Source organism: Oenanthe melanoleuca, chromosome Z (assembly GCF_029582105.1).
Source record: "Oenanthe melanoleuca isolate GR-GAL-2019-014 chromosome Z, OMel1.0, whole genome shotgun sequence".
NCBI lineage: Eukaryota > Metazoa > Chordata > Aves > Passeriformes > Muscicapidae > Oenanthe > Oenanthe melanoleuca.
Window position 1 is genome coordinate 51,159,826 of NC_079362.1, and position 22,457 is coordinate 51,182,282.

Below are 22,457 nucleotides of genomic sequence, written 5' to 3' on the forward strand. Positions count from 1 at the left end.
CTTTGACAGTGCTGTGATTCTGTCATTTAGATATATTTATGTACCAGGTTTTGAAGGGGCCAGTGCCAGCATAGTTTGACAGTTTATCCTGTCTATTTTATGCACTTAATTTAAGACAGAGAGAGGTGCCATCAGAAAACAGGTGTTTTGTTGATCAGAAGGGTGACTGCTTTCACCTTGATACTTCTAGACAGATTGTGTTAAGTGTGTTGAATTGAACTTTGATTGATCTACTTTGCTTTGGCTTGACTGGAGTTAAAATTGGATAAATTTTCTTGATTCAAGAAATGTTGTTAGATATGATGTTGATGCAATCATAAGGTCCTTGGTAGTTGGTCAGATTGCTTCACTGTATAGTTCTTACTTTCTGTATTATAGAGCAGTTGGTTCTGAAAAGCCTGAGCACACAATGAAAAGCCAGCAAATAAAATTAGAAAGAAGATTGGTAATACCCATTCTGTGTAAATCCCATCTTGGGATTTAGAGTTCTTTAGAGTTATTTGGGGTTTTTTTGTTGTTGTTGTTTTTTGTTTGTTTGTTTGTTTTTGTTTTGGTTTGGTTTGGTTTGGTTTTTTGTTTGTTTGGTTTTTTTGTTTGTTTTGTTTTTGTTTGTTTTGTTTGTTTGTTTTGGTTTGGTTTTGTTTGTTTGTTTGTTTCTTATTTTTTAGTTCAAGAAAGGATTTTTTTCATTACAGTTTAAAAATAAATGTTTACCAGTTAACAATCTGGGAAAAAGAATGCACATCCAGCTTATGAGGAGGTTAATTTTGGTTCTTGAAAACACTGGCACATCACCCAGATAGTGGGAGGGTTTCTTGTAGTACATAATAGGGGACAGGGAAAATAATTTGGAGTTCAGGTTGAGACTGGGAAAAACCTTTAAAGAAAGCATTTAATGGAAGCATTCCTGTGTTTTCTTGTCTTTGAACACATTGCAAGAAGTAAAAGTATCTTTCGAGCGTTTTGATATTTGCCTACCTGTATTTTGTAAAGGAAGGTGCTTCAACATGATACTTTAACTTCCATTAAAATATTAATATTATAAAACTGTCCATCCTTAGATTAGCTGTTTCTTGGTCAGTAAGAAGAGAAAGATACTGGTAAAGCCTGTTAAACTGAAGTCCTACATTTCCCAAACATACTTGGGTTCTGGTTGAAGTTAGGTGCTGAGACAAGGATCAGTTTTGAATGATAATGTTGCCCTGTTCTTGGTTTTGTTTTTTTTTTTTTTCCTTCTAGACAGCTGTCAGGAGATGTAATGAGACCTAGACTATTTTTGAACTGACCACAGATATGTTAAAAAAGCACTGTCTTAATCATGTGATGTTTTATTGTATGTTTTCCAGAGTGGCGAAAGTAATGAAGGTTCCTGTGTATGAGACACCAGCAGGATGGAGATATTTTTCTAATCTCATGGACTCTGGACGTTGTTCCCTTTGTGGTGAGGAGAGTTTTGGCACTGGTAAGTAATACATAATGAAAAATTACCACAGATTTTTAATTTTTCCTGGATGCCTCAAGTCAAACCCAGAAGAATCGGCAGGTTAGCTCTATCTTGTGCTGAAACAGAGAACTTTTTGTTGTTCACATGTTGAGGTTCATCTTGTAAGTGTGGTGTCCAGCACCTTGAGGCATGAAAAATGTGGAAAATGGATATTTAGCAGTGGCAAGAAATTTTACTACTATCCAGACAGCTTCTGGAGGTGCCTGGCACTCTCTTCTGACTTGAACATTATGCAAAAAAGCCTCATTGGTTCCACTACAAGTCTTTTCATAGACAGCAACAGCATTTGGAGGCATTTTGCCAATATGGAAGCCACATGTGTTTTCCTAATGTGATTAGGTGTACAGAGTATGAGGACTGGTATATCTGATGGTACATCCAAAACTGTTGCAGGCTCTCCTTTTTGGAACATCACAATTGCTCAAGCATCAGATAAAGTCATAATTAGAAGAAATTAAGTTACATGTCAGGTATTTCTCCCTTATCTGTCCCAAGAACCAATCAAACAATAGAATGCAGAATGAATGACAAATTTGAGCCGTCAGAAATCTAGTATTGATAGTAAGCAATAGGGCAAATAATTGAACTGTGTACTCTGTAGATGTACACAAATGTGGTTTTAGTTTATGAGAATAACAGAATAAATTTTGGAGTGTTTCTTTTTTTCTTTCCTGGATTTTGGTACAGAAATTCTTCCGTTTTGTTTATTAGTAGGGCTACATTACAAGTCTTTTTGAAAAAACATAGACCATAATAACTTAATAATAACTTAATAATAACTTAATAATTTGCCTGGGCTAATAATTCTATATTTTGATGTGAGTTTTATGGAGTTACCTGTTTCGAATGTGTAATACCTTGGCTGCAGCTCTGTAGAAAATTACTTACCATGCAGTGCAACTTGATTAAAAATTTCATTTTGCTTTAATTGACTTATGTCAAGTATTAAGTTTGTTGGTTAGCATCAATTAGGTAGCAGAATGCTGCTTTTTTGAATATAATGATACCTTTAAGCAGCCATAGACATGGCACTTCATGTATTATCTTCTTTTTTGTTGTATAGATCTGAATGGATTATGATGAAAGAATGAAAAATATGTTTTGTTTCTTTGGGACTTATATATACAAAGAAAGAGAAATTTATAATGAATGTTAATTTCTTTTTGTTGCCAGATTAGCAAACTATGCCTTCACTATTTTCTCTGAGTGGCACAGGTTTGGGTTGCCTTGACTATATCTTTTGAATAGAAACTTCCTCTACAACATGTTCTATGAGGTCATTGAGAGAGAGATAATTTGGGGAGAGAAGGGCAGGAAGATCTTGTACATTTCAAAATGTACTGCTGTTTGTTGAACTGCAGCTCCATTAACCCATTGAGAGGTATGAACTGGGGAGTTTTCAGCTCTCACTGCTTTTTAATACTTTTTCATTGGGCCACTTCTGTACCTCTTCCCTCTAAATACTGAAGTTGCTCTTGCTCATGCAAAACCAGATACTTTCATGAAATCTGGTGGGTCTAAAGACATCAGTATGACCTCAGCAGCACACAAATTATTTGAAAAAAAACTTCTGTCTTCATCATCATATTGAAGAAAGTTAAATGTGAATTTTAACCAGAAAGAGCTTGTAAGAGTTTTGATGGTGAGTTCCTGTATGTTGAAGTATATCTAGATACCCTGGCCCACAGAATGCAGCACCTCCTGCTGCATGCAGGCTTATATGTAGAGATGTATAAAACAAACAGGAGTGACCTCTGTGCTGAATGCCATGCCAAACCACTGCTACAGATCTATCTTTGCTTGGGGAGTTATTATCCTATCCTGTTACCATCTTCCTCTGATGGCGTTGAGTAGATGCTTTCTGTCTGAGGGAGAAGAGAGGAATCATTGGTTGTTCTTAGTAAAGGCCGTGTCCTCTTTGAGGAAACTTGCCATTTAAATTTTGTGATGCAGTTATAAAAAAAGACAAACATCAGATTTCCCTTTCATATTGCAAAAACATGTGTTCAGGTCTTGCTAAGCAGGCTGTCCCAAGTACTGTTGGATTTCAGCCCTGGAGATTAGTCATATAGAAATGAAAATAAAGTGTTTTGATCTATTGTAACAATGAGGACATTGTGATCTCTATAGGTCTGATTTTATCATCCTGAGTATCTGATAGTGGTTGAATTTGGAAGAGAAACACTCATGGAGGTCAAGGAAGTGCCTCTAGGATTTAACTGTACTTGATAGGCAAAAAAAATTACCCTGACTTCTCTTAATTTGCTGTTGACTTTTTTCTTTGCATGTATCTTTCTGTGAGGCCTTAAAACAATTGTCTTCTGTACTACAGCTTCTCTTCCAAATTTGTCAGACCTGACCTCAGACTAGTCTCTACATTCCTTACCACTCTGTGTTCCTTACATTAATCCGGTTCTTCTATCCTATCATCAATTCTTCAGATTCCTGATAAATCCTGACTCTTGTAAATGAGTGCTTAAATAACATATTGCTGGCCAGCATGGAGAGCTGGTCTACAGCAAATTCTTGGCATCCTGGTATGTTCTGATCAGATTAACTTTGTTGTACCTGCAGCACTTCAGTGCAGAAAGCCTCTTGACCTCCAGTTTTATCCAGTTCCATCTAAAGGCAAATCTGGATGCTCGAGACTCAATCCCATGGGCATCTAGAGAACTTGAGCACAGGGTTTGAATTCCTCAGTCCATGTGTAGTTGATGTGTGAAAAAGTAGTGTGACAGAAGGAGGTTTCTTAAAGATGTTGAGGAGTCTCCTTCACTGGAGATATTGAAGAACCGTCTGGACACAATCCTGTGCCATGTGCTGTGGGATAAGCTTTCTTGAGCAGAGAGACTGATCCAGATGTCCTGTTGTGTTTCCTTCCAACTCAACCCATTCTGTGATTCATATGGTACTTTTGGGGCAAATTATGTAATGACTGTGATGTCTGAAGTTTGTTTTTCTCACTGCTTGAATTTCCTTATCATCTTTCAATTCGATGCAGATGTCTGAAAAGTGTCCTCATATGCCAGAAGGTTTATTTGTAAAATATGTTCTGGTTTGTAGATAACCAATACTTCAGCAATGTGAGCTGTTCCTAGCAGTAAATATTTACCTTATTGCAAATCTTTTAGTAATGTCCTAAACTGTGTGACCCTCACATGTTTCTGCCAGGATTGGGCATTTGAATCAATTTTAGAGCTTTTGCACAGTCATATCTATTTAGGGAACTGAAATTTGGCACTTCTTTAGCTTTCAGCATTGAATATTTATATAAGTGCATGATATAGTGATCGGAGTGGGAAATTTACTGCTCTCTGTAAGAGAAAGGAGTTTTAAAAATCCACCTTTGGTCATCAAACTGAATTGGAAATCCATTGCTTGTGTACCCAGGTAATCAAGCCCAGTTGAAATTTCCAAGTAATACAGAGCCTTGGTTTTATAACATAAGGGACTTTGGTCTGGCAAGTAAATAAAAGCAAATTTTCTGCTATAAAAGGAGAAAAGATGTTGAAAACATCCCATACAGCTGTATTTCCCAAACTTGTTTTCTGGCAGCTGATCTTGGAGCTAAACCAATGCTTTAAAAACTTCTTCCATTTTTGTAGCAGTGTGGGGAGCTTGTCAGATGAGGTTAGTATCTTTCTGGTTCTATGACTAATGCCCAGCACACAGTTCAAAGGAGGGCCTCGGCAGCAGCAATTAGTTTCTAAATTTCATCAGCAAGCTATAAACCAGGATTAGGAGAACAGTGGGGTTGATTTATCTCTCTGCAGTTTAAGCTACTTCAGTAATTGCTACAACTTTCTTAGATTTGTTTGCTTCATCTCCAAATTTTCAGATTCTATTAACATCAAACCCCTTCTCCTTAAAGTTTATGTGGAAGAAGAACTAGTGGAGAATATAAAAATATGCTGTTGCTGATATGAATGAAAGACACAAAGGAATTATCTGGTGGTGTCTGTTGCAGTAATACAAATCTAAACTAATCTTACTAACTTGAAAAAATCATCAGATCAGAATGCCCCTAAATCTCCATTTGCCTAAAATATTGCTAAATTTCAGACTGCTGGATGATAAATTTGTAATACTCAAGCATGTATGTAACAAAATGATTTGTTGTGAGTTTGTGGACTCCTGTGATTTTCTTGTTTTAAAATCACATTTACAGAATGCAGTATGGTAGACTGGAATTACTAAATTAGGGAAAAGCTATTACCTTTTAGTCATGCATATGACCCACAAGGCTTGCTTTCCCTGTCAGAATTGGATATTTCAGACACAACGTTAGAAAGCTTTCAAATAGTAGAAAAATCGTAAGATGAACATATTTGCACGATTTTGCTTTGTTTCTCAAGCTACTGCCTTTGAAGATTTTTCTTTAGTTTAAGACTGTATGTTGAGTACTTCTCTATGAATGGGAACATGCTCTTAGAGTTTTGCCCAGGTTGTTTACTCTGAGGCTGGACATGGTAATTTACTGTAGTAAAGAATAAAATTTCCTATTGTTACATGGAGACATAAGGAATTAACTTAAAAATAAGTCGTTGAAACGCAGTTATTGTAATTTCCCTAACCAGTGGCAAATTAAATATGAAGGGTTAATCAGAAAAAATATTTGTAGACTGTTCTGTTGTGTCTTCCTGCTTCAGCTCATTTAATAGAATCAGGAATTCATTCATTCTGGGATGTTTCAATTAAAAGTAGCACTGAGAATCATCTTGAAGTTACTTAGAGCCCCAAGCAAGCTGGGGGAGGTGTTAGTATTGCAACTTCAATTTCCTGAAAGAAGGAAGGGCAGTAAAGACAACAACATATATAATATACAGTAACCATGCTGATGGATGTGCTCAGTCTCACTTCCATTAAGACTAACAAACTGAAACATTTTCTGGGCACACAGGATTATTGTCCTTGTAGTCATATCATGCTAGTATTTTTAATTGGTGATTTTTGATTCTGAAACAGTTGAGCTGCTTCTAGATATCCTGACTTTTGTCTCTGGATTATCTTCTCCCATTGCTTTCTCTTTCCTGAAAAGTAACAATTTATGTCCTCTTGGAGACATGCAAGGACAGAGAGCATCCCAAATCTCTAAATATATATGAAGAATAATACAGTCAGCCCTCCTCATATAGATTTATGCACTTAAGCTGTACCAGAACAAAGTTCAGAATGCAGCAAAGAGCTCTTCAGAAATGCTTCTGTCCATGTTTCACTAGAACATTTTGGTTCAGTGAAATATGCTTAAAATGTTTGCTAAATCAGACTGCATGTCGTTAATGTTCAGCTTAGCCTGTGTTCCATTGTCATGATACAGACCATTTTGCCGAATGACTGCAGAGCTCTTCACTGTAGGATTTGCTGGCCTGCAGTCTGCAGAGTGTTACGCAGCAGGAGAATAAATGGTCATTCATATTGGAGCAGATTGCTGAGGGGTTAAGCTCACTTCAATGTCTCCATGTCTGTTGAGACATTTAAGCCATTTAGGTGGCTGGTGATAATCAGCAACAGAGATGACATTTTAGGCAGAATGGATTTTTTTCTGTGCGAGGATAAGTGTCTGAAAGGAGAGGCATGGCGAGGCATGCAGATTTAAGAAGGAAAGGAGCAGCCGTGGTTGGGGTGAGCCTGCTGTTTCCAGGGCCCTGCCTGGCCTGCTGGGGCTCCCACTCTGCCCAGGAGCAGCACCAGGGCTGTCAGCCCTGCCCCAGCAGTGCTGCAGCAGGGCCAGTGTCCAGCTCCCCACAGCCCTGCCCTGCCTGCCCCTGCTCCCATGGCCTGGCATTGCCCTATCCCCATTCCCAGGGAGTGCCTGATGCCCAGAGCTGGGACTTCCCTGCTTGTGGGGGTGCTGGGACTGGACAGGCCCTGGCTGCTTGTGCTGTTCCCAGTCCCCTGAGCATCCCCAGGCGCTGTGGTGATGTGATGACTTTCTCTGCTGTTACCAGGGAAGCAATATCTGCTCAGGGGGAAGTGAATTCTAGATTTCTCTTTTGGTGGTGGCAGGGACAGAAGCCTGCACCAGACTCTTGCTTTGGTAGCAATGACTGTGACTCTGCTGTCTGCTTTGACTACACGTAAGCCGACTTTGTTATACATAGGACATATTGCTGGTGTTCCTTAAGCTGATATAGCATATTATTGCAATGAGGGGGTAGAAAATTTAAGGTCCTTTCCAGCCCAAATAATTCTGTGATTCTATGCCTAAGTGTCTGAAGGACTGACTTTCTGTAGAGGAGCATTTGTTTTCCTTTCTTATCTGAAGCTATTTGCAAAGCTTTGAGAGTTCATAAATAACCCTGCCCTTTTTCTTCTGGCTGGTTGGCACTCCATGCTTTCACAGTTCTGAAGCAGGGAACAGAGTCAGCTGTGGCTTCTCAAGCAGGAGTTCCTCAGGCACCAGCCCTAAACTCTGGCTGTTGTAAAAGGACACTGCTTTTGTTGCAGAGAGCTCACAGATTACAGGTCAATGTAGATAGTGAGTAGCAAAAAGAGATATTCTTACTATCATGACAGCTGCTTTGCAAATGTGAAGGCATGTTACTGTCACAGCTCTTAAGTCCATCTGCAGTGTTCTTGTTTTCTGTAATACCTAACAAATATAAACATAATCTTTATGCAAATTGTTATCCTCATCAACAGGTGTTCTGTAATCATTCCTATACAACTTGAATATTGTATAGTAATATTGAATAGTAATTTGCATTTATTTAATCTTGTGGTAGTTAACTTAATGTTAAGCTTAATGTTAAAGAGTGTTGAGGTTGAGTGTAACACAAGAAGCATAAGCAGCAGGCAGACGTGTGGCTGACCCAGGACAATGGGCTCATAGAAAATCATATGAGCAGAGACTGCTACCCTGATTGTTGCTCCTTCCTAAGAAATGGGACTGCAAATTCAAGGTAACAGCAGTGATTGACCCTAGGAATCACTGTGCACAACTTGTTATTTTCCTTATATGCCTTTAATATGTTGACAGTTTTTCACAGGATTAGCAGCTTCAGTGCATCAGTTTTTGTTATGGGAGCTGTCCTCTGCCAGTAGCAGAAGACAGCTGTTCTCACAGATGATTGACTGTGTGGACCTTGCAGGCTGTTATGTAAAGCCAAGCTGTGCAAAGCAGTCTTGCTGCAACAGGATTTTTGTGTTTGAGGAAGGAGAATATTTCAGAAAATAGGCTTTCAGCCTAAGAGTTTTTAGATTCCTCTCTGATGGATTTTGTTAAGTATGTTCTGAAGACAGATAATTCAGGTGGTTGGCTCCATAACCAGTAGGTACTTCATGGAGTAAACAAAACTTCTGAATTACTGCACTAGCTTTGTACTCATGGTTTCAATAATGTGTGAGTAGACAGAAAACCATAAGGTTGCAGCCAAAAAACTTTAACCAAATTTAGTATTGTTATGCCAGACCGTGGCTACATGTTTGGTATCCCGTCTAGTTTCTTGAGTCTGTTAGCTTATGTAATTTCCATCAGCATCTACTGAGTGTCAGGGATCTTGGATTTTACTCAGATCTGAGACTACATGTTAAATCATGTGGGGTATTCCAAAACTGTTCCTAGTCTTCATTGTTGGAACAATTCTTTCTTCATAAATACAAACCTATGAAGGGGTCTAGATTGGAGCATCCAAATGTCTTTACCACTGAGAGGTATGAAGAAATACAAAAAAGGGAGCAGTCCCACTCTGTGATTTCCTTGGCTTATTTTCTCCCTCTGGAACACTTTTCAGGCATCCGTGTCTTCACTGTTGTCCTGACTGGAGGTCATGAACATTCTAGAAATTTGTGATATTTATGGAATGGGGAAGTTTTTTCTCTGCAGCTTGACATCTGCAGATGGACATCTGCAGAGATAAGGAGATGCTGTTGAACTTGACTCTCATTAAGGAGAGCATTCTGGCTCATGGCTGGGGCTCCCCTATCTAGCCCAGTTCTGGGAAACAGCAGCAGAGGTGTGAAAACACTGTATATCAGTGAGCAGGAATAATGACTACAAGTGTTTTCATGCTGCTACAGTTTCTTTTCAAGTAGTCATGCATATTTTTTATTTAACTTTACAAGTAGGGGCTTTGTCATGCATAAATGGATCACATTTTAAACATTAGTTCTGGTTTTCTGTCTAGAGCATATCAGAGGTGCTGTGGGTAGTACTGTTGATTACCATTATGTGACATACACAGTTAAATGAGACATTTGCCCAGCCTCCTTACCTTGTTTTCTGACTTGCAGTGATACCAAGTAATGTACTTAATGTCTATCTCTTTAGGGTCTGACCACCTCCGAGAGAAAGATGGACTGTGGGCTGTGCTAGTTTGGCTTTCAATCCTAGCAGCTCGAAAGCAGAGTGTGGAGGAGATTGTCAGGGATCACTGGGCGAAATTTGGCCGACACTACTACTGCAGGTGAGAAGAATGAGGAAAAGGCACTTATGCAGCTGATAGAAGAATTCTGCTACAACCATTGCTTGTTTAGATGTGCTCAGCTGCATTAAGTGTGCATTCGCTGTGCCTAGAGAATGAAAATCTGCCACAGATTATCACTGTTTTTTAGACAGGTTTTTCCAGAGGACTGAGTGTCAGAAAAAGGAGCTAGCTACATGTGTATGTCACTGCTAGCTGAGTAATTGCATTTTTAAATATTGAATGGCAGAAAGATTTTAATGATTTACTTGTGCAATATATAGGTACAGCTTGTTACATGATGTTGAGAAAGAAATATAATCCCAGCAAAATTTACTCCTTTATTTTTTTCTCTAAGTGCCTACATGTGACAGTTTTAGTGAGAACTGAAACCTATGCCTGCTTCCAATTCAGGATAACTTCTCCAAAGATACAAACATATTTTTATTAAGGTCTCAATATGATAAGTTGCAGCTGTCATTTTCATCTTTGCTTTTGCCCCTCTCTTAATCCAGACTCAATTCAGAGGAGTTTGCAATTTGTAAGTGCTTTTGCACACAGCTGTTCCTCAAAACTTGTAGCAGTTTTCTCTGTTTCACTTGTTTGTTCAGCACTGCACTCACTGCATTAAGTTTTGAAAGCTAGCTGTGTATTTGTGGTATTTTCTAGACTCCTTTAGAAATTGCATTTTATAGATTCTTGTTGATTTAGAGTCAGGTGGCCAGTGCAGAACTGTGGTTGCACACATGTTAGATGGCACAGGACTTGCATGTATGTGTTGGTTTCATTTGCAATTAGCACTTCAGTACTCCTGATTTTTGAAGTCAGCAGTAAATTATTAATTATGAGTATATAGACTTCTCTGAAAGCAGAACTGTCTTCTCAGCTCTGGGGACTTACTTTGTGGTTCTACTCACTTTTTTTAATATATGTGCAAGGTTTGATTACGAAGCACTGGAACCCAGGACGGCGTATTTCATAATGAGAGACCTGGAAGCTTTGATCACTGACAAATCATTCAGCCATCAGCAGTTTGCTGTGGGTAACAATATCTACAGTGTGGAAAGAACAGACAGCTTTGAGTACATAGATCCTGTGGATGGCACTGTGACCAAAAGACAGGTATGGCTGTAGTGATGGATTAGCAAAGTTTTGCAGCTGTCATATTGTCCCCAACAGCATTGTTTCTAAAGTTCAGCTGGCAAGACTTTCCATTTATTTTTGGGATGGTGTTTCCTTTGCTGTGACAGATACTGCATTTCCTACTTAAGATTAGCTCAGTCTGGATAAGATAATCCACCTTGAGTTTATCTTGTGCTTGCTGTACATAACTGGAGACAATAGTGTCACAGTGAACATAGGATGGAATTATGTCCATGTTGAGAGCAATGCATGTATAGGGAGGGTTCGTTTTCCAGAACAGTGAAAGATATCATATCCTTTTTGTGTTTTCTATCTGAAATCTGCACTGGCTGTACATCACAAAAAAAAAAAAAAAAAAAAAAAAAAAAATAATAGATTTTCTTGCTCGTTTTCAGTGACCCATAGGATTTACACAACTGAGATGCAAATACCTATTGTAGCCAGTAGCATGCAGAAGACTTTAGAAGATTGTAGCTGTGCATGCATATTTGACTTCCGTAGTCCAAATTACCAGTTCCTTCTGGACTCTGTCTGTACTGAGATTCCTTAGTTATCAAGAACTGCAGTTCAAACTGAGCCTTCAGTGTTTGGAAATTCATGATGTGCTCAAAAGTTACCATGTACTTTTAGCACTTTACTTTATATTCAAGTGTCTTGAATATGAGCTGTGACTTCTATTAATGTTTGTCCTGATTTTATGATGTTTATGTTTTTATGGTCCTGGTTTCTCTGTTTTTTAAATTATTTGGCCTAAACAGACCCTAGGAAATTACATTACAAGCCATTAAAACTATTGTCATGCCTTTCTGCTGAGAGTCTTTGTAGTTTCCATTCATCATTGCATCCAGAAAATATAAGCAGTCTATCTTCCACTGAGCTACTTTCTTTTTGCATATTACTACTGAAACAAGATATGAGGATATTGTCATTTCCAAGTCTAGTGGAAAATTACAGGCATGGCTGACTCGTGACCTTTGTAGTTTTAAAAAGCAGCTTGTGAATTTTCATTACACTTTAATTTTTTTGTTCAAAGCACTTCTCTATATGGGAATATAATTGCAAATCATATCACCATGTAACACAAACAGAGAAACATGACTTGGCTTGTTTTCAGATGGACTCTGAAAGGGAGCCCATAAAACCAGAAAGCATGTCTTTTCAAAGGGAGAAGCTCCAATTTTATTCAGGGTACAGTTCAACCAGTTTGTCCTTTGACAAGTACAAATTCCTAGCTTTATATGTCTGCAGCCTCAGTGGGATTCTCCAAACACACTTAATTGGAGAGGATATTGATCTATGCAAATGAAACAACAGTTCACTGCTGCCATTTTGCTTGGGTAGCTTGCTTATCGTCTAAATGCAAATATCTCTTTCAGACTATCATAGGCTTTGTGCAGATTTTTCAGCTGAGTATTCAGGAGCATGTTCCAAATTTTGTTCCCCAGAACATAGTGAATAGAGATTTATATTCAGTGTAACAACAATGTCTCATGAATAAGAAGCTGGCTACATGGTAATTATTCAGTGTTAATAAACAACATATTCAGAAAACAAACACAGCAATGAGAAAACAGGCAGCAAACAATACACACAGACTGTTGCTTCTAATTAATTCTGTTCCTTGAAATCCATGAATATTGTTTAGCACACTGCAGTAATAAGACTTAAAATCAAATTAAACATTCTGTTGTTCTTGAAGATTGTTCTAATTTTTAAAGCCATACTCTGTTTTTGCATATATCAGCATATAACAATGCTGCTCCTGAGGGTCCAGCAAGCCAGGAGTGGGACCAGTGTCATTTTTGTGTAAAATTTGAATTGTAAGGATGAGAGGTACAAGTTGGCCATTATACTAAGAGACGAGAGGCTCCAGGGAGACCTTATTGTGACCTTTCAGTACTTCAGGGGGGCTTGTAAGAAAGATGAGGACAATTCTTTACAGAGCCTGATGCGGTCGTAGAAGTGGTAATGGCTTTAAACCAAAAGAGTAAATTTAGACTAGATATAAGGAAGACTTTTTTTTCGATGAGGGTGGTGAGACACTGGAACAGGTTGTCCGTACAGATGGTGAATGCCCCATCCTTGGAATCATTCAGGTCAAGTTGGATGAGGCTCTGAGCAACCAGATCTGGCTGAAGATGTCCCTGCCCACTGCTGACCTGATGATATCAGAACTGGATGACCTTTAAAAGTGCTTTCCAAACCAAACCATTCCATTATTCTGTGATTATCAAACATTGCATTATATGGTGCCAAAGATGCTTTGCAAAGTACCTGAGGAAACAAAGGTTTTACTTAGGTTTTACTTATACTTTAGAATGTTGTCACACTGCATTTCCAACATCAAGCCACTGATAAAACTGGAAAAATAAAATGCATTTCTTTTAATTCTCTCATTTTTAATGGTTTTCTGCCCTTGAAACTGAAGTAGTGAGGATCTCAGTTTGTGCCCTAGACCTTTGACAACAAAAAGACAAAGGGGAAGAAAAGTTCAGTGGCTTATCAGAGGTAGCACTTAGTCTAAGGGTACCATTTACATGAAAGAAACTAGAATGTATATTAGTGCACATCTAGTAGAATATCGCAACATTACAACTATTTATCTGTGCAATTTAGTCCTCTGGCCTTAATGGTCTTCTTGTACAGAAACTGTGGATCCAAGAATATGATCTGTGGTCTGTTAAAAAATGTGTTCATATATGCAGTACAAAAGGGATGAGGTGAAAAGAAAAGAGATGTGAAGAGGGCAGCAAAGAGTAGATTTTTAGCTAACTAATGAATTAATCAATCCTCTTTATTATGCACACAGTTAATGTGTATTAATTAATGTACTTGAAATTAATTAACACCTTAAGTTTTCCAAATTGTACTACAGACTTGCTGAAATTCTTTCACTCATATTAATGGTATTTGGGGGGTAGCAACTGGTCCTGTCTTTTGTATTTGCTACTGACAACTATTTTTTGATCCAGGGACTCTTGCTGTTTCTTAGGCCACTTACCTTTTAGTGATCTTATACCTATTTCTCAGGTCATTGATTTTGTTCTCTGCCATGCAGAATACGAGCAAATCAAGTAAAATATATGAAAACATCAGTAAGAGAGAATTTGTTATGAGGAATGGAAGAGAATGTACAACATAATTTCTAGTTTTCAGAGGAGAAAAAAGAGTAATGAGTGAGTTGTCCAAAGTTGTGGGGAAAGCAGAACGGCATCCAAATGGCTCTTCTTTTCGCTTTTATTTTGGAGCAGTGAATGGTGATTTGTAAAGGTACTGTCAGCTTACGTATCTGCTGTTCCTTCTTCTTTCCTAGGGGCTGCGGATTATTTTTTCAGATGCTTCCAGACTCATCTTCAGAATGAGTGCTTCTAGTCATGTGCGAGCTACTCTGCGGATCTATGCTGAGAGTTATGAAAAGGATCCTAGCCAGCACAACAAGGAACCACAGGTAATGCAGTAGCACTGTAGTAAGTCAGTAAGTGAAGCACTGCCTCGGTAATAGCACTGGCTGTAGATTTTTGCTTTTGATCAGAAGCACCACTCAGTGCTTTGACCCATGTACTGTCTGTGTAGGTGATTTTCCTAGTCTTGTAAATCTACACATTTTGAGGAAGACCAGCAATTTTAATATATATTGGTATAATATTTAACACAACAGGACTGTCAAAGGCTGAGATGCCTCATGTTAAATGCTGGGCAATGATTTCAGGTCTATTAAGAAAAGTCATTCTAGTTTGAATTTTTTTCAGAACTTTTTTCGAGTTGTGACTTGATTATGGAACAATATTTTAAAAATAAGATAACCATTTTTAAAGCAGGTTATCTGAGAGTAAGTTAGTTAAGGCATCCCAAGGATTCCCTACAATCAGAGTACAGTTAGGAAATACAGATACCAGAGTCTAAACAATATAGGGATTCCTTGTAAGGGAAAGACTTGCAGCTGTTTAAGTATTATCTCATATTATAACCAGACCTTTTCCTAAGAAGAGTGAAGGTTGAGAGCAAGTTGCTGGGTTGTCCAACAGATGTCTTATACAATTAATAAAATAAATCACACTTCACTCTCTCAGGTTCTTCTCAGTATGTGTTCTTAAAGGTGTGATATACAAGAGAGGACTAAGGATATTTCATGGAGAAGAAGTCAAGCATTTGGCTTGTAGTAAATCAAAACCCTGTAGTTTTAAGTCTCATGTAGTTGTGTGTTCATGGCTGGAATGCAGATGCAGATCTAACAAAACATATATGCTGTCAAATGAATTTGAGCCCTAGGTAAGTGTTGATGATTCACTAGATTCTGACCATAAACTTAGTGAGTTTCTTCTTGTGCTATTAAACAGTCGTGTATTAGTGCTTCAGTTGTCATGCAAACGTTGAAGATCCCATACCTTCAGATATATTCTATTAAATTTATTTACTTTTTTTTAAAAGTGAAAGTTTGCATCCTCAGTAACTTCTTGGATAGAATATTTAAAATGTTAAAGCTGCAACAGCGTAAAGGACCATATTTTAGCAACTTTAATGTTTTTCTGTGTATCTAGGTTTGCCCAGCTAGCAGGATCATTAATATATTTTGACTGGGGAGGAACACTGCTACAACCCTATTTGCACCTGCTAGTATACTTGGTTTATATGGTGAAGTTTTGGTATCTGGGGTGGCTTCTGTGAGAAGTTGCTAGTAGCTTCTTCTGTGTTAAAATGAGCCAGTTTCACCTGGCTCCTAGATGGACCCACCACAGGCCATAGTAGCACCCCTCTGTGGTAACATCCATAAGCAGGGTAATAAACCAACTGTGCAACAGCAGCAGGAAGGGAAGAAGGGGGTATTTATGAGAAACAGGCAGGCACCATGGGCAGTGCAGAATGGAGGGGGAGTGATAGGGTGGCCTGGTGGGCACCTGACAGCCAGCCAAAGTCAATGCACCACAGTTACATCAAATTTTGTTACAGCACAAATTGTTTATCAGTTGTGATTGCACTGTGATTGCATTTTAAATACAGTTCTTCATGTTATGCAGACAAGGCACAGATGAAAGTAAGTCATGGTAAGAGATAGGCTATGACTTGATTTTAGAGGTTTGAAGTGGAATTAAATAACATTGTAATATGTAACCAAAATATGTGATCTGAACACGTTTCTTGTCTGACTCGGTAAAAAATACTAGAAAACAATGGAAGATGTACTGGCAGCATTATCTGGCTAAACTTGGCTATTTCATTGCAAATGAGCATGAGCATTTTAAAGTGGAATTGTTATTGCATTAACAGGTTTTTTTATTTTCTATAAGAGAAGTAATACTCTGGCAGAATTTAGTCTTGTGTGCCTCCTAAGTAACCCACACTGAATGTTCAGTATTTAACATTCGTTCTTCTAAATGAATGGAAAACAGCAGATGTTCTCAGTGAATTTTCTACTTGTGAAGAGACTAGATTGAGGGAGCAGTGGTTGTCCTCAAAAAACGAGGAATGCCCTACTGTTAACATTTCTTCTTTGTTCTGCTTGAAGAGCACAGAGAGGTACCTAAAGTCGCACCAGCAATACAGATCATGTCCAGGGAGCAGCAGGAATGGGTGTGCTGCACAAGGCAGTAGGAGCCAGGCATCCAGACCTGCTGCACCCCAGGCAGTGCCACCCTTGTCCAGGGGACAGTCCTACAGCAGGAAAGTGAGGAGGACAGGGCAGCTCTCTGGTAACAAGCGCCCTCAAAAAGTGATGGATCAGGTCCAGGGTTCATCTGGGGCAGCAGGAGATGGTACCAGGGACAAAGCTGGAGACACTGCAGCAGCCTGGACCTACTCAGGAGACAGGGTCAGAGTCAAAACTGGAGGCAAGATACAGCATATAACCAAACAGCCTTTCGGGGAAAGAAGCTGCCTGTAGTGTGGGCCTGAGGTGCACCCAGGCATCAGAGCCAGAGATAAGGCTGGAGACAAGCTGTCCTACAGCTTAGCTCAGGCAGGGACCAGCACCTGGAACAGGCTGTAATGGGCTTTGGGCAGGGTGCAGGGGAAGGTCCTCAGGGGGTCGATCCTAAGCAGGCTGCTAGGGCCTATGACTGCCCTTTGAGATTTCAGAGTTTGGTCTTTTATTCAGCACACCAAAAGGGTCTGTTACTCCCAAGGATAGAAAAAAGGCTAGAAGATTTTTTTCTATGCTGGTAATGTAGCCTGCCAGATCACAGCACTTTTGGCAATTTAATCAGGATATTCACTACTGAATCCCAGGGGCAGAAACATCATTGCCTCAAAATTTGCTACAGGGACTTTCCTGCATTTTAGCAGTGCAGACAGGCTTTTTAATATCCAGACTGCCTCAGGAAATACATGGTACTATAAACACCCTCCTCATCTCCTGCCATGTGCACGAAATCTGGGATAAGTAGAAGTTTCATCTCAGTTAATACAATAAATCAGTTTGGTTTCTCATTGCATAGCATTGCACAGTTCCCATTGTTTCTTTTGCCTTTCCCTGGCTGCATGCTTTGCCAGCAACATGAGTGCATTAGAAGCAGCAAGGTCACAGATTGTATCTGACAGGCAGATGGCGGACTTCAAGACAATGCATAAATTCTAGGAGATCGTCGTGTACAAAAATAACTAAACGTTTCCCAGGAGAACACTTGATAGTCTTCAGTGAAGTATGTTAAAGAGAATGAATAAAAAACTCCCTTTTCAGAAAATAGCATTTTTAGGAAGAGGTGCTATTTCCTGATTCTGTAATTCCTTTATTGTTTGATTTGCTTTGAAGTTCATACTGACATGCACACATCTAAAAGAGCTGTGACAAATTTGAAGTTTCAAGAGCTTTGTTGTCTATTTTCTGTCAGTAATAGGAACACAGCATATACATAAGTTCTCATTTAAGGAAAAAACACTGACATGAAGAAGTATGTTGCATATATATACATTACGTATTGCGTTATGATATTTAAGAAAATTGTTACATTTTGAATGATAAATGAATATTTCTCTGTAATTGATCTTTGTCACTGAGGAGATGACTGTATGTGGTTTTTGTATTACTGCACCCTTTCTGAAACAGCTGATCAGGAAAAACTCCCTTCCATACCTTTTATATCATAAACCAAGACAAGATTATTTGATGGGTGGGTGCTTAACTAAATACTTAGTTGGTTTTGTTTATTGCCCCAACTCTTTCCAGCATCTTATTTTAGATAATACACTGTTCCATGTTTTTGCCTGGTGACAATTCCAGTCAAAACCAGAACTGAAAGACAAAAATACCTTCATATATCTTTTGGTTTTTGTCACCAAAAATAAATGTCTTTGTCTTGACAGACAACTCAGTCGTGTTGGAGGTTCCATTTTGTGGAATCATTATGGTAATTAGCTTGACTTTGCCTTATACCAGCATATCCCCCCTTTCCTTTCAGACAAAGTCTTTTCCAAAATTAATCATCCAACTTTACAGTAGTGTTCAAGTTCTTTTAGTTTGCTTCTGTAGTCTTTGACAATGTAACTTCTGATGGCCAATCCTTCACAGATAGCAAACACCTTAATTTTCCAATGTGCATGTTGAGATGTGCTTATTATTCTGGAACACTACTTACGACACTTTTTGAGTTGAAGTGGGCCTTCTTGACCTTTTATTCCAATTTATATGTAGACCATAGTATGTGTTGTAAACCATCCAAGAGTCATCCAAACCATATTTTAGTACCACCTTTCATACAATTAATTGGTAATACTTTTAACTGGGATAAAGCATAGACAACTTCCTGATTACAACAAAAGAGCTCAGGGAAAGTGGTAAAATGTGCCAATAATTAGATGTTTGAGGTCATGGATTAATGTGAATAGCCATGGCTTCTGGCTGTTGAATGATCCATTTAAAGCAATTTGCAGAAGCAGCTCCATGGACACCTGGGAGATAAGGGATTGCTACTTTTTTCCACTCAGTTCTTCCTGTAAGCCAATATCAACAGCGAAAACCAGGAGCAATAAAAAAAAGTTACCATCATGCTCTCTCCAAAGTATATAAAAAACAACTCAGTGTTTCCAATTCAAACTAATCCAATTCAATTCAATCTGTTATGAATTTGAATGTGGCATAACTTAGAGTAGCGATTCAATCTAGATCTGAAACAGTCTTATAAACAATACCCAACACTTTTCTGACACTGAAATGTTCTGCTCTAGAATTAAAAAACACTCCATTGATGTGACTTGTCACAGGTGATATCCTTCATCACTGGGCATTCCTGAGAACAGTGCTTTCCAGGTAGTTTTTACATGGAAGATTTATATTCAAAAATTATTTCTTTAACTATTCAAATAGGCACCCAACTAGCATTTCAGAAAGCTCAGTTCATTATAACAAACAACAGGTTTCTCCCTGAAGTCTTTTATGAATTGGACCTTTATGCATTGGAATGCATCTTTTTCTAAGTGAACAGAGTTATGAGTTTTCCTAAATTTAATTCAGTTGTAAAAAGCAGAGATATGTTCAGTGGGCATGAAGTAAAAAATAAGACTTTGTTGACCTTTAGGCTCATTTATAGCCTTATTTTATGAGGTCACCTCAATATTTGATATTTGTACATCCCCAAATGTTTTGTCCTTTGTTTAGCCACATGGATGTATTACTGAACTTAGATAAGATTCAAACAAGAAGTTTCATATACAAAGGTAAAGAGAAATTATCCACTATGGTTGTACTTGTAAATCCAGTGTGTTCTTCAACATGTTGTGCTGCTGTTTCAGGATAAGTGTCCTAGAAAGATGTCAGTAGTTAATAGTCCCCATTATTCTGATAATGACTTAATTTGCTTTGTTTACAGTACATTATAATATATTATGTGAATTCTGTAAGCAGTAAATAGGTGTTGTCATAGAGTCACAGAATTATAGAATGGTTTGAGTTGAAAGGGACCTTAAAAATCATCTAGTTCCAATCTACCCCCTGCCATGGGCATCTCTCACTAGACTAGATTTCTTAGAGCTCCATCCACACTTGACTTTGAAGATGGAGGATGAGACATCTACAGCTTTTCAGGACAAGATGTTCCAGTGCCTCCTCAGCCTCACAGTAAAGAATGTCTTCCTAGTCATCAAATCTAAACTACTCTGTTTCAGTTTGAATCCATTTCCACTTGCCCTGTCACTGCATGCCACTGTAAAAATTTCCTCTTTTTCTTGTAGGCTCCCCTCAGGCACTGGAGGGCTGCAGTTAGGTCACTCCCAGGCCTTCTGTTTGGTAGGCTGAACAAGTGCAGTTCTATCAACCTTTCCTCATAGGGCAGGTACTCCATCCCTCTGTGCAGCTTGGTGTCCCTCACTCCAACAGGTCCATGTTCTTCCCATGCTGGGACCCCAGAGCTGGGTGCAGCACTGCAGGTGGGGTCTCAGCAGAGCAGAGCAGAGCAGATCAGAGGGGCAGAATCCCCTCCCTGCCCTGCTGCCCACTCTGCTCTGGATGCAGCCAGCACACGTTTGGCTCTTTGGGCTGGCAGTGCCCATGGCTGGGTCATGTCCAGCCTCTCACCCACCAGCAGCCCCACGTCGTTCTCAGCAGGGCTGCTCTGATCTGTTCACGCTCACCCCAGCCTGGGCTGATACCTGGAGCTGCCCCATCCCAGGTGCAGCACCTTGCACTTGGTCTTAAAAATTCCATGATATTTCCATGGTCCCACTACTCAACCTTGTCCAGATCTCTCTTGGTGGCATCCCATCCTTCAGGTGTGTCAGGTGCAGCACTCAGGTTGGTGTCATTTGGTAAGGGTGCACTTGATCCCTTTGTCCATGTAATTAATGAAGATATTTAACATGAGCCATTGACCACTACCCTCTGGATGCAACTGTCAAACCAGTTCATCCACTGAACTCATTGAATCCGTCTCTCTCCAATCTAGAGAGAAGGATATTGTGGATGCCAAAAGCTTTACAGTAAAGTGACAGATAAATGACATCTGTAACCCTTCCCTTGTCCATCACCCCATCACAGAAGGCCACTGGGTTGATCAGGCAGGACCTGCCCTTGCTGCAGTTGTGTTGTCTGTCTTGAATCACCTCCCTGCCCTACACAAGCACAGCTCAGGGGCATCTGTTCCATGATCTTCCCAGGCAGAGGTGAGGCTGTTGGGTCAGTATTTCTCAGTATTCCCCCATTCTAACCTTTTCAAAGGTGGGTACAATGTTTTTCCCTTTCTCCTCTTCACCTGGGACTTGCCCTGACTACAGTGACTTTTCAAATATCATGAAGAATGGCTTGGCAACTACATCAACCAATTCCCTCACTTGTGTGCCATTTGTATTGGGTACTCTTTAAATGGGATGCAGTGAATCACAAATGCTGCAATTATTTTTGCTGAAGACTAGTAAACAATGTGCTAGTTAGCTACAGAATTATAAGATTAGCAGCAGCCTAGAAAAGATTTTGGGGCAGGAGTTGCTTCTTTGTGTTTTTATTGGAAAAGATAAGCCAATTACAAAGGAACAAAAAAGAAAAAAAGGTTAAAAATACATCTTGATCATCAAACACTGAATTTCTGAAATGAGTTTTGAACAGTGAGCAGTAGAGGGAAAAAAACCCTGATTTTCAGGTGGATCTTGTTTGGTATATGAAAAAAAATTTGTTACATGTGATTGTATATGAGTGACTATAAAAAATGATTGTTTATGTTGTGAGATGGTCAAGAGCAGGGAACTGAAATCAATAACGTAGAAGTCCTGGATTCTATATCACTTAATTGAGACAAAATAAAAGGAATCTATATGGTTCTGTGAAGGCACATAAAACACAAACACAGGTGCAGTTTGTTAGACAATTATTGTCTCTGTTTACTTTTGAGGCATGGGGTTTTTAGCATGGCTCTGGTTAGCTGTCAGAACATACAGTACAATCCATAAAAATAATATAAGATTGTTCTGGTTTCATGTGGCTACAATTAATTTTCTTCTTAGTAGGTGGTACAGTGCTGTTTTGGATTTGTTTTGAGAATAATGTTGATAGCACAATGATGTTGTAGTTGTTGCTAAGTAGAAGTTAACCGTGTCAAGGATTTTTTAGTCTCCCATGCTCTCTCCATGAGGAGGTCCACAAGAATCTGGGAGGGACCATAGCTGTGACAGGTGACCTGAACTGGCCAAAGGGATATTCCATTCCACAGAATATCATGTTTAGTGTATTAAGCTGTGAGGGGCTGATGGCTGCTCAGCTCAAGCTGGTCATCAGTCAATGGGTGGTAGGCTGTATTGTGCTTATATTGTGCATCACTTGTGGGAGTTTGGTTGAATTTTATTCCTTACTCTTTTTCCTTTTATTATTAATTTTTTTACTCTATCTTAGTTTATTTCAGCTATTAAGCTGTGCTTATTTCAGCCCATGGGTTTTACATTTTTCCAATTCTCTATTAGTCTGCCAGGGGCAGGGGAGTGAGTGAGCAGCTGCA

General features: G+C 39.0%; 1 protein-coding gene across 1 annotated transcript in view; it reads left to right on the forward strand.

Annotated features, from left to right (window-relative positions):
* Positions 1 to 22,457, forward strand: part of LOC130264686 (phosphoglucomutase-like protein 5) — a 70,035-nt gene that overhangs the window by 41,968 nt on the left and 5,610 nt on the right. The window contains exons 7-10 of the mRNA XM_056513061.1: positions 1,347 to 1,462; positions 9,774 to 9,909; positions 10,845 to 11,028; positions 14,363 to 14,497. Of these exons, the coding sequence (XP_056369036.1) occupies positions 1,347 to 1,462; positions 9,774 to 9,909; positions 10,845 to 11,028; positions 14,363 to 14,497 (571 nt within the window). The remainder of the gene's footprint in view (positions 1 to 1,346; positions 1,463 to 9,773; positions 9,910 to 10,844; positions 11,029 to 14,362; positions 14,498 to 22,457) is intronic.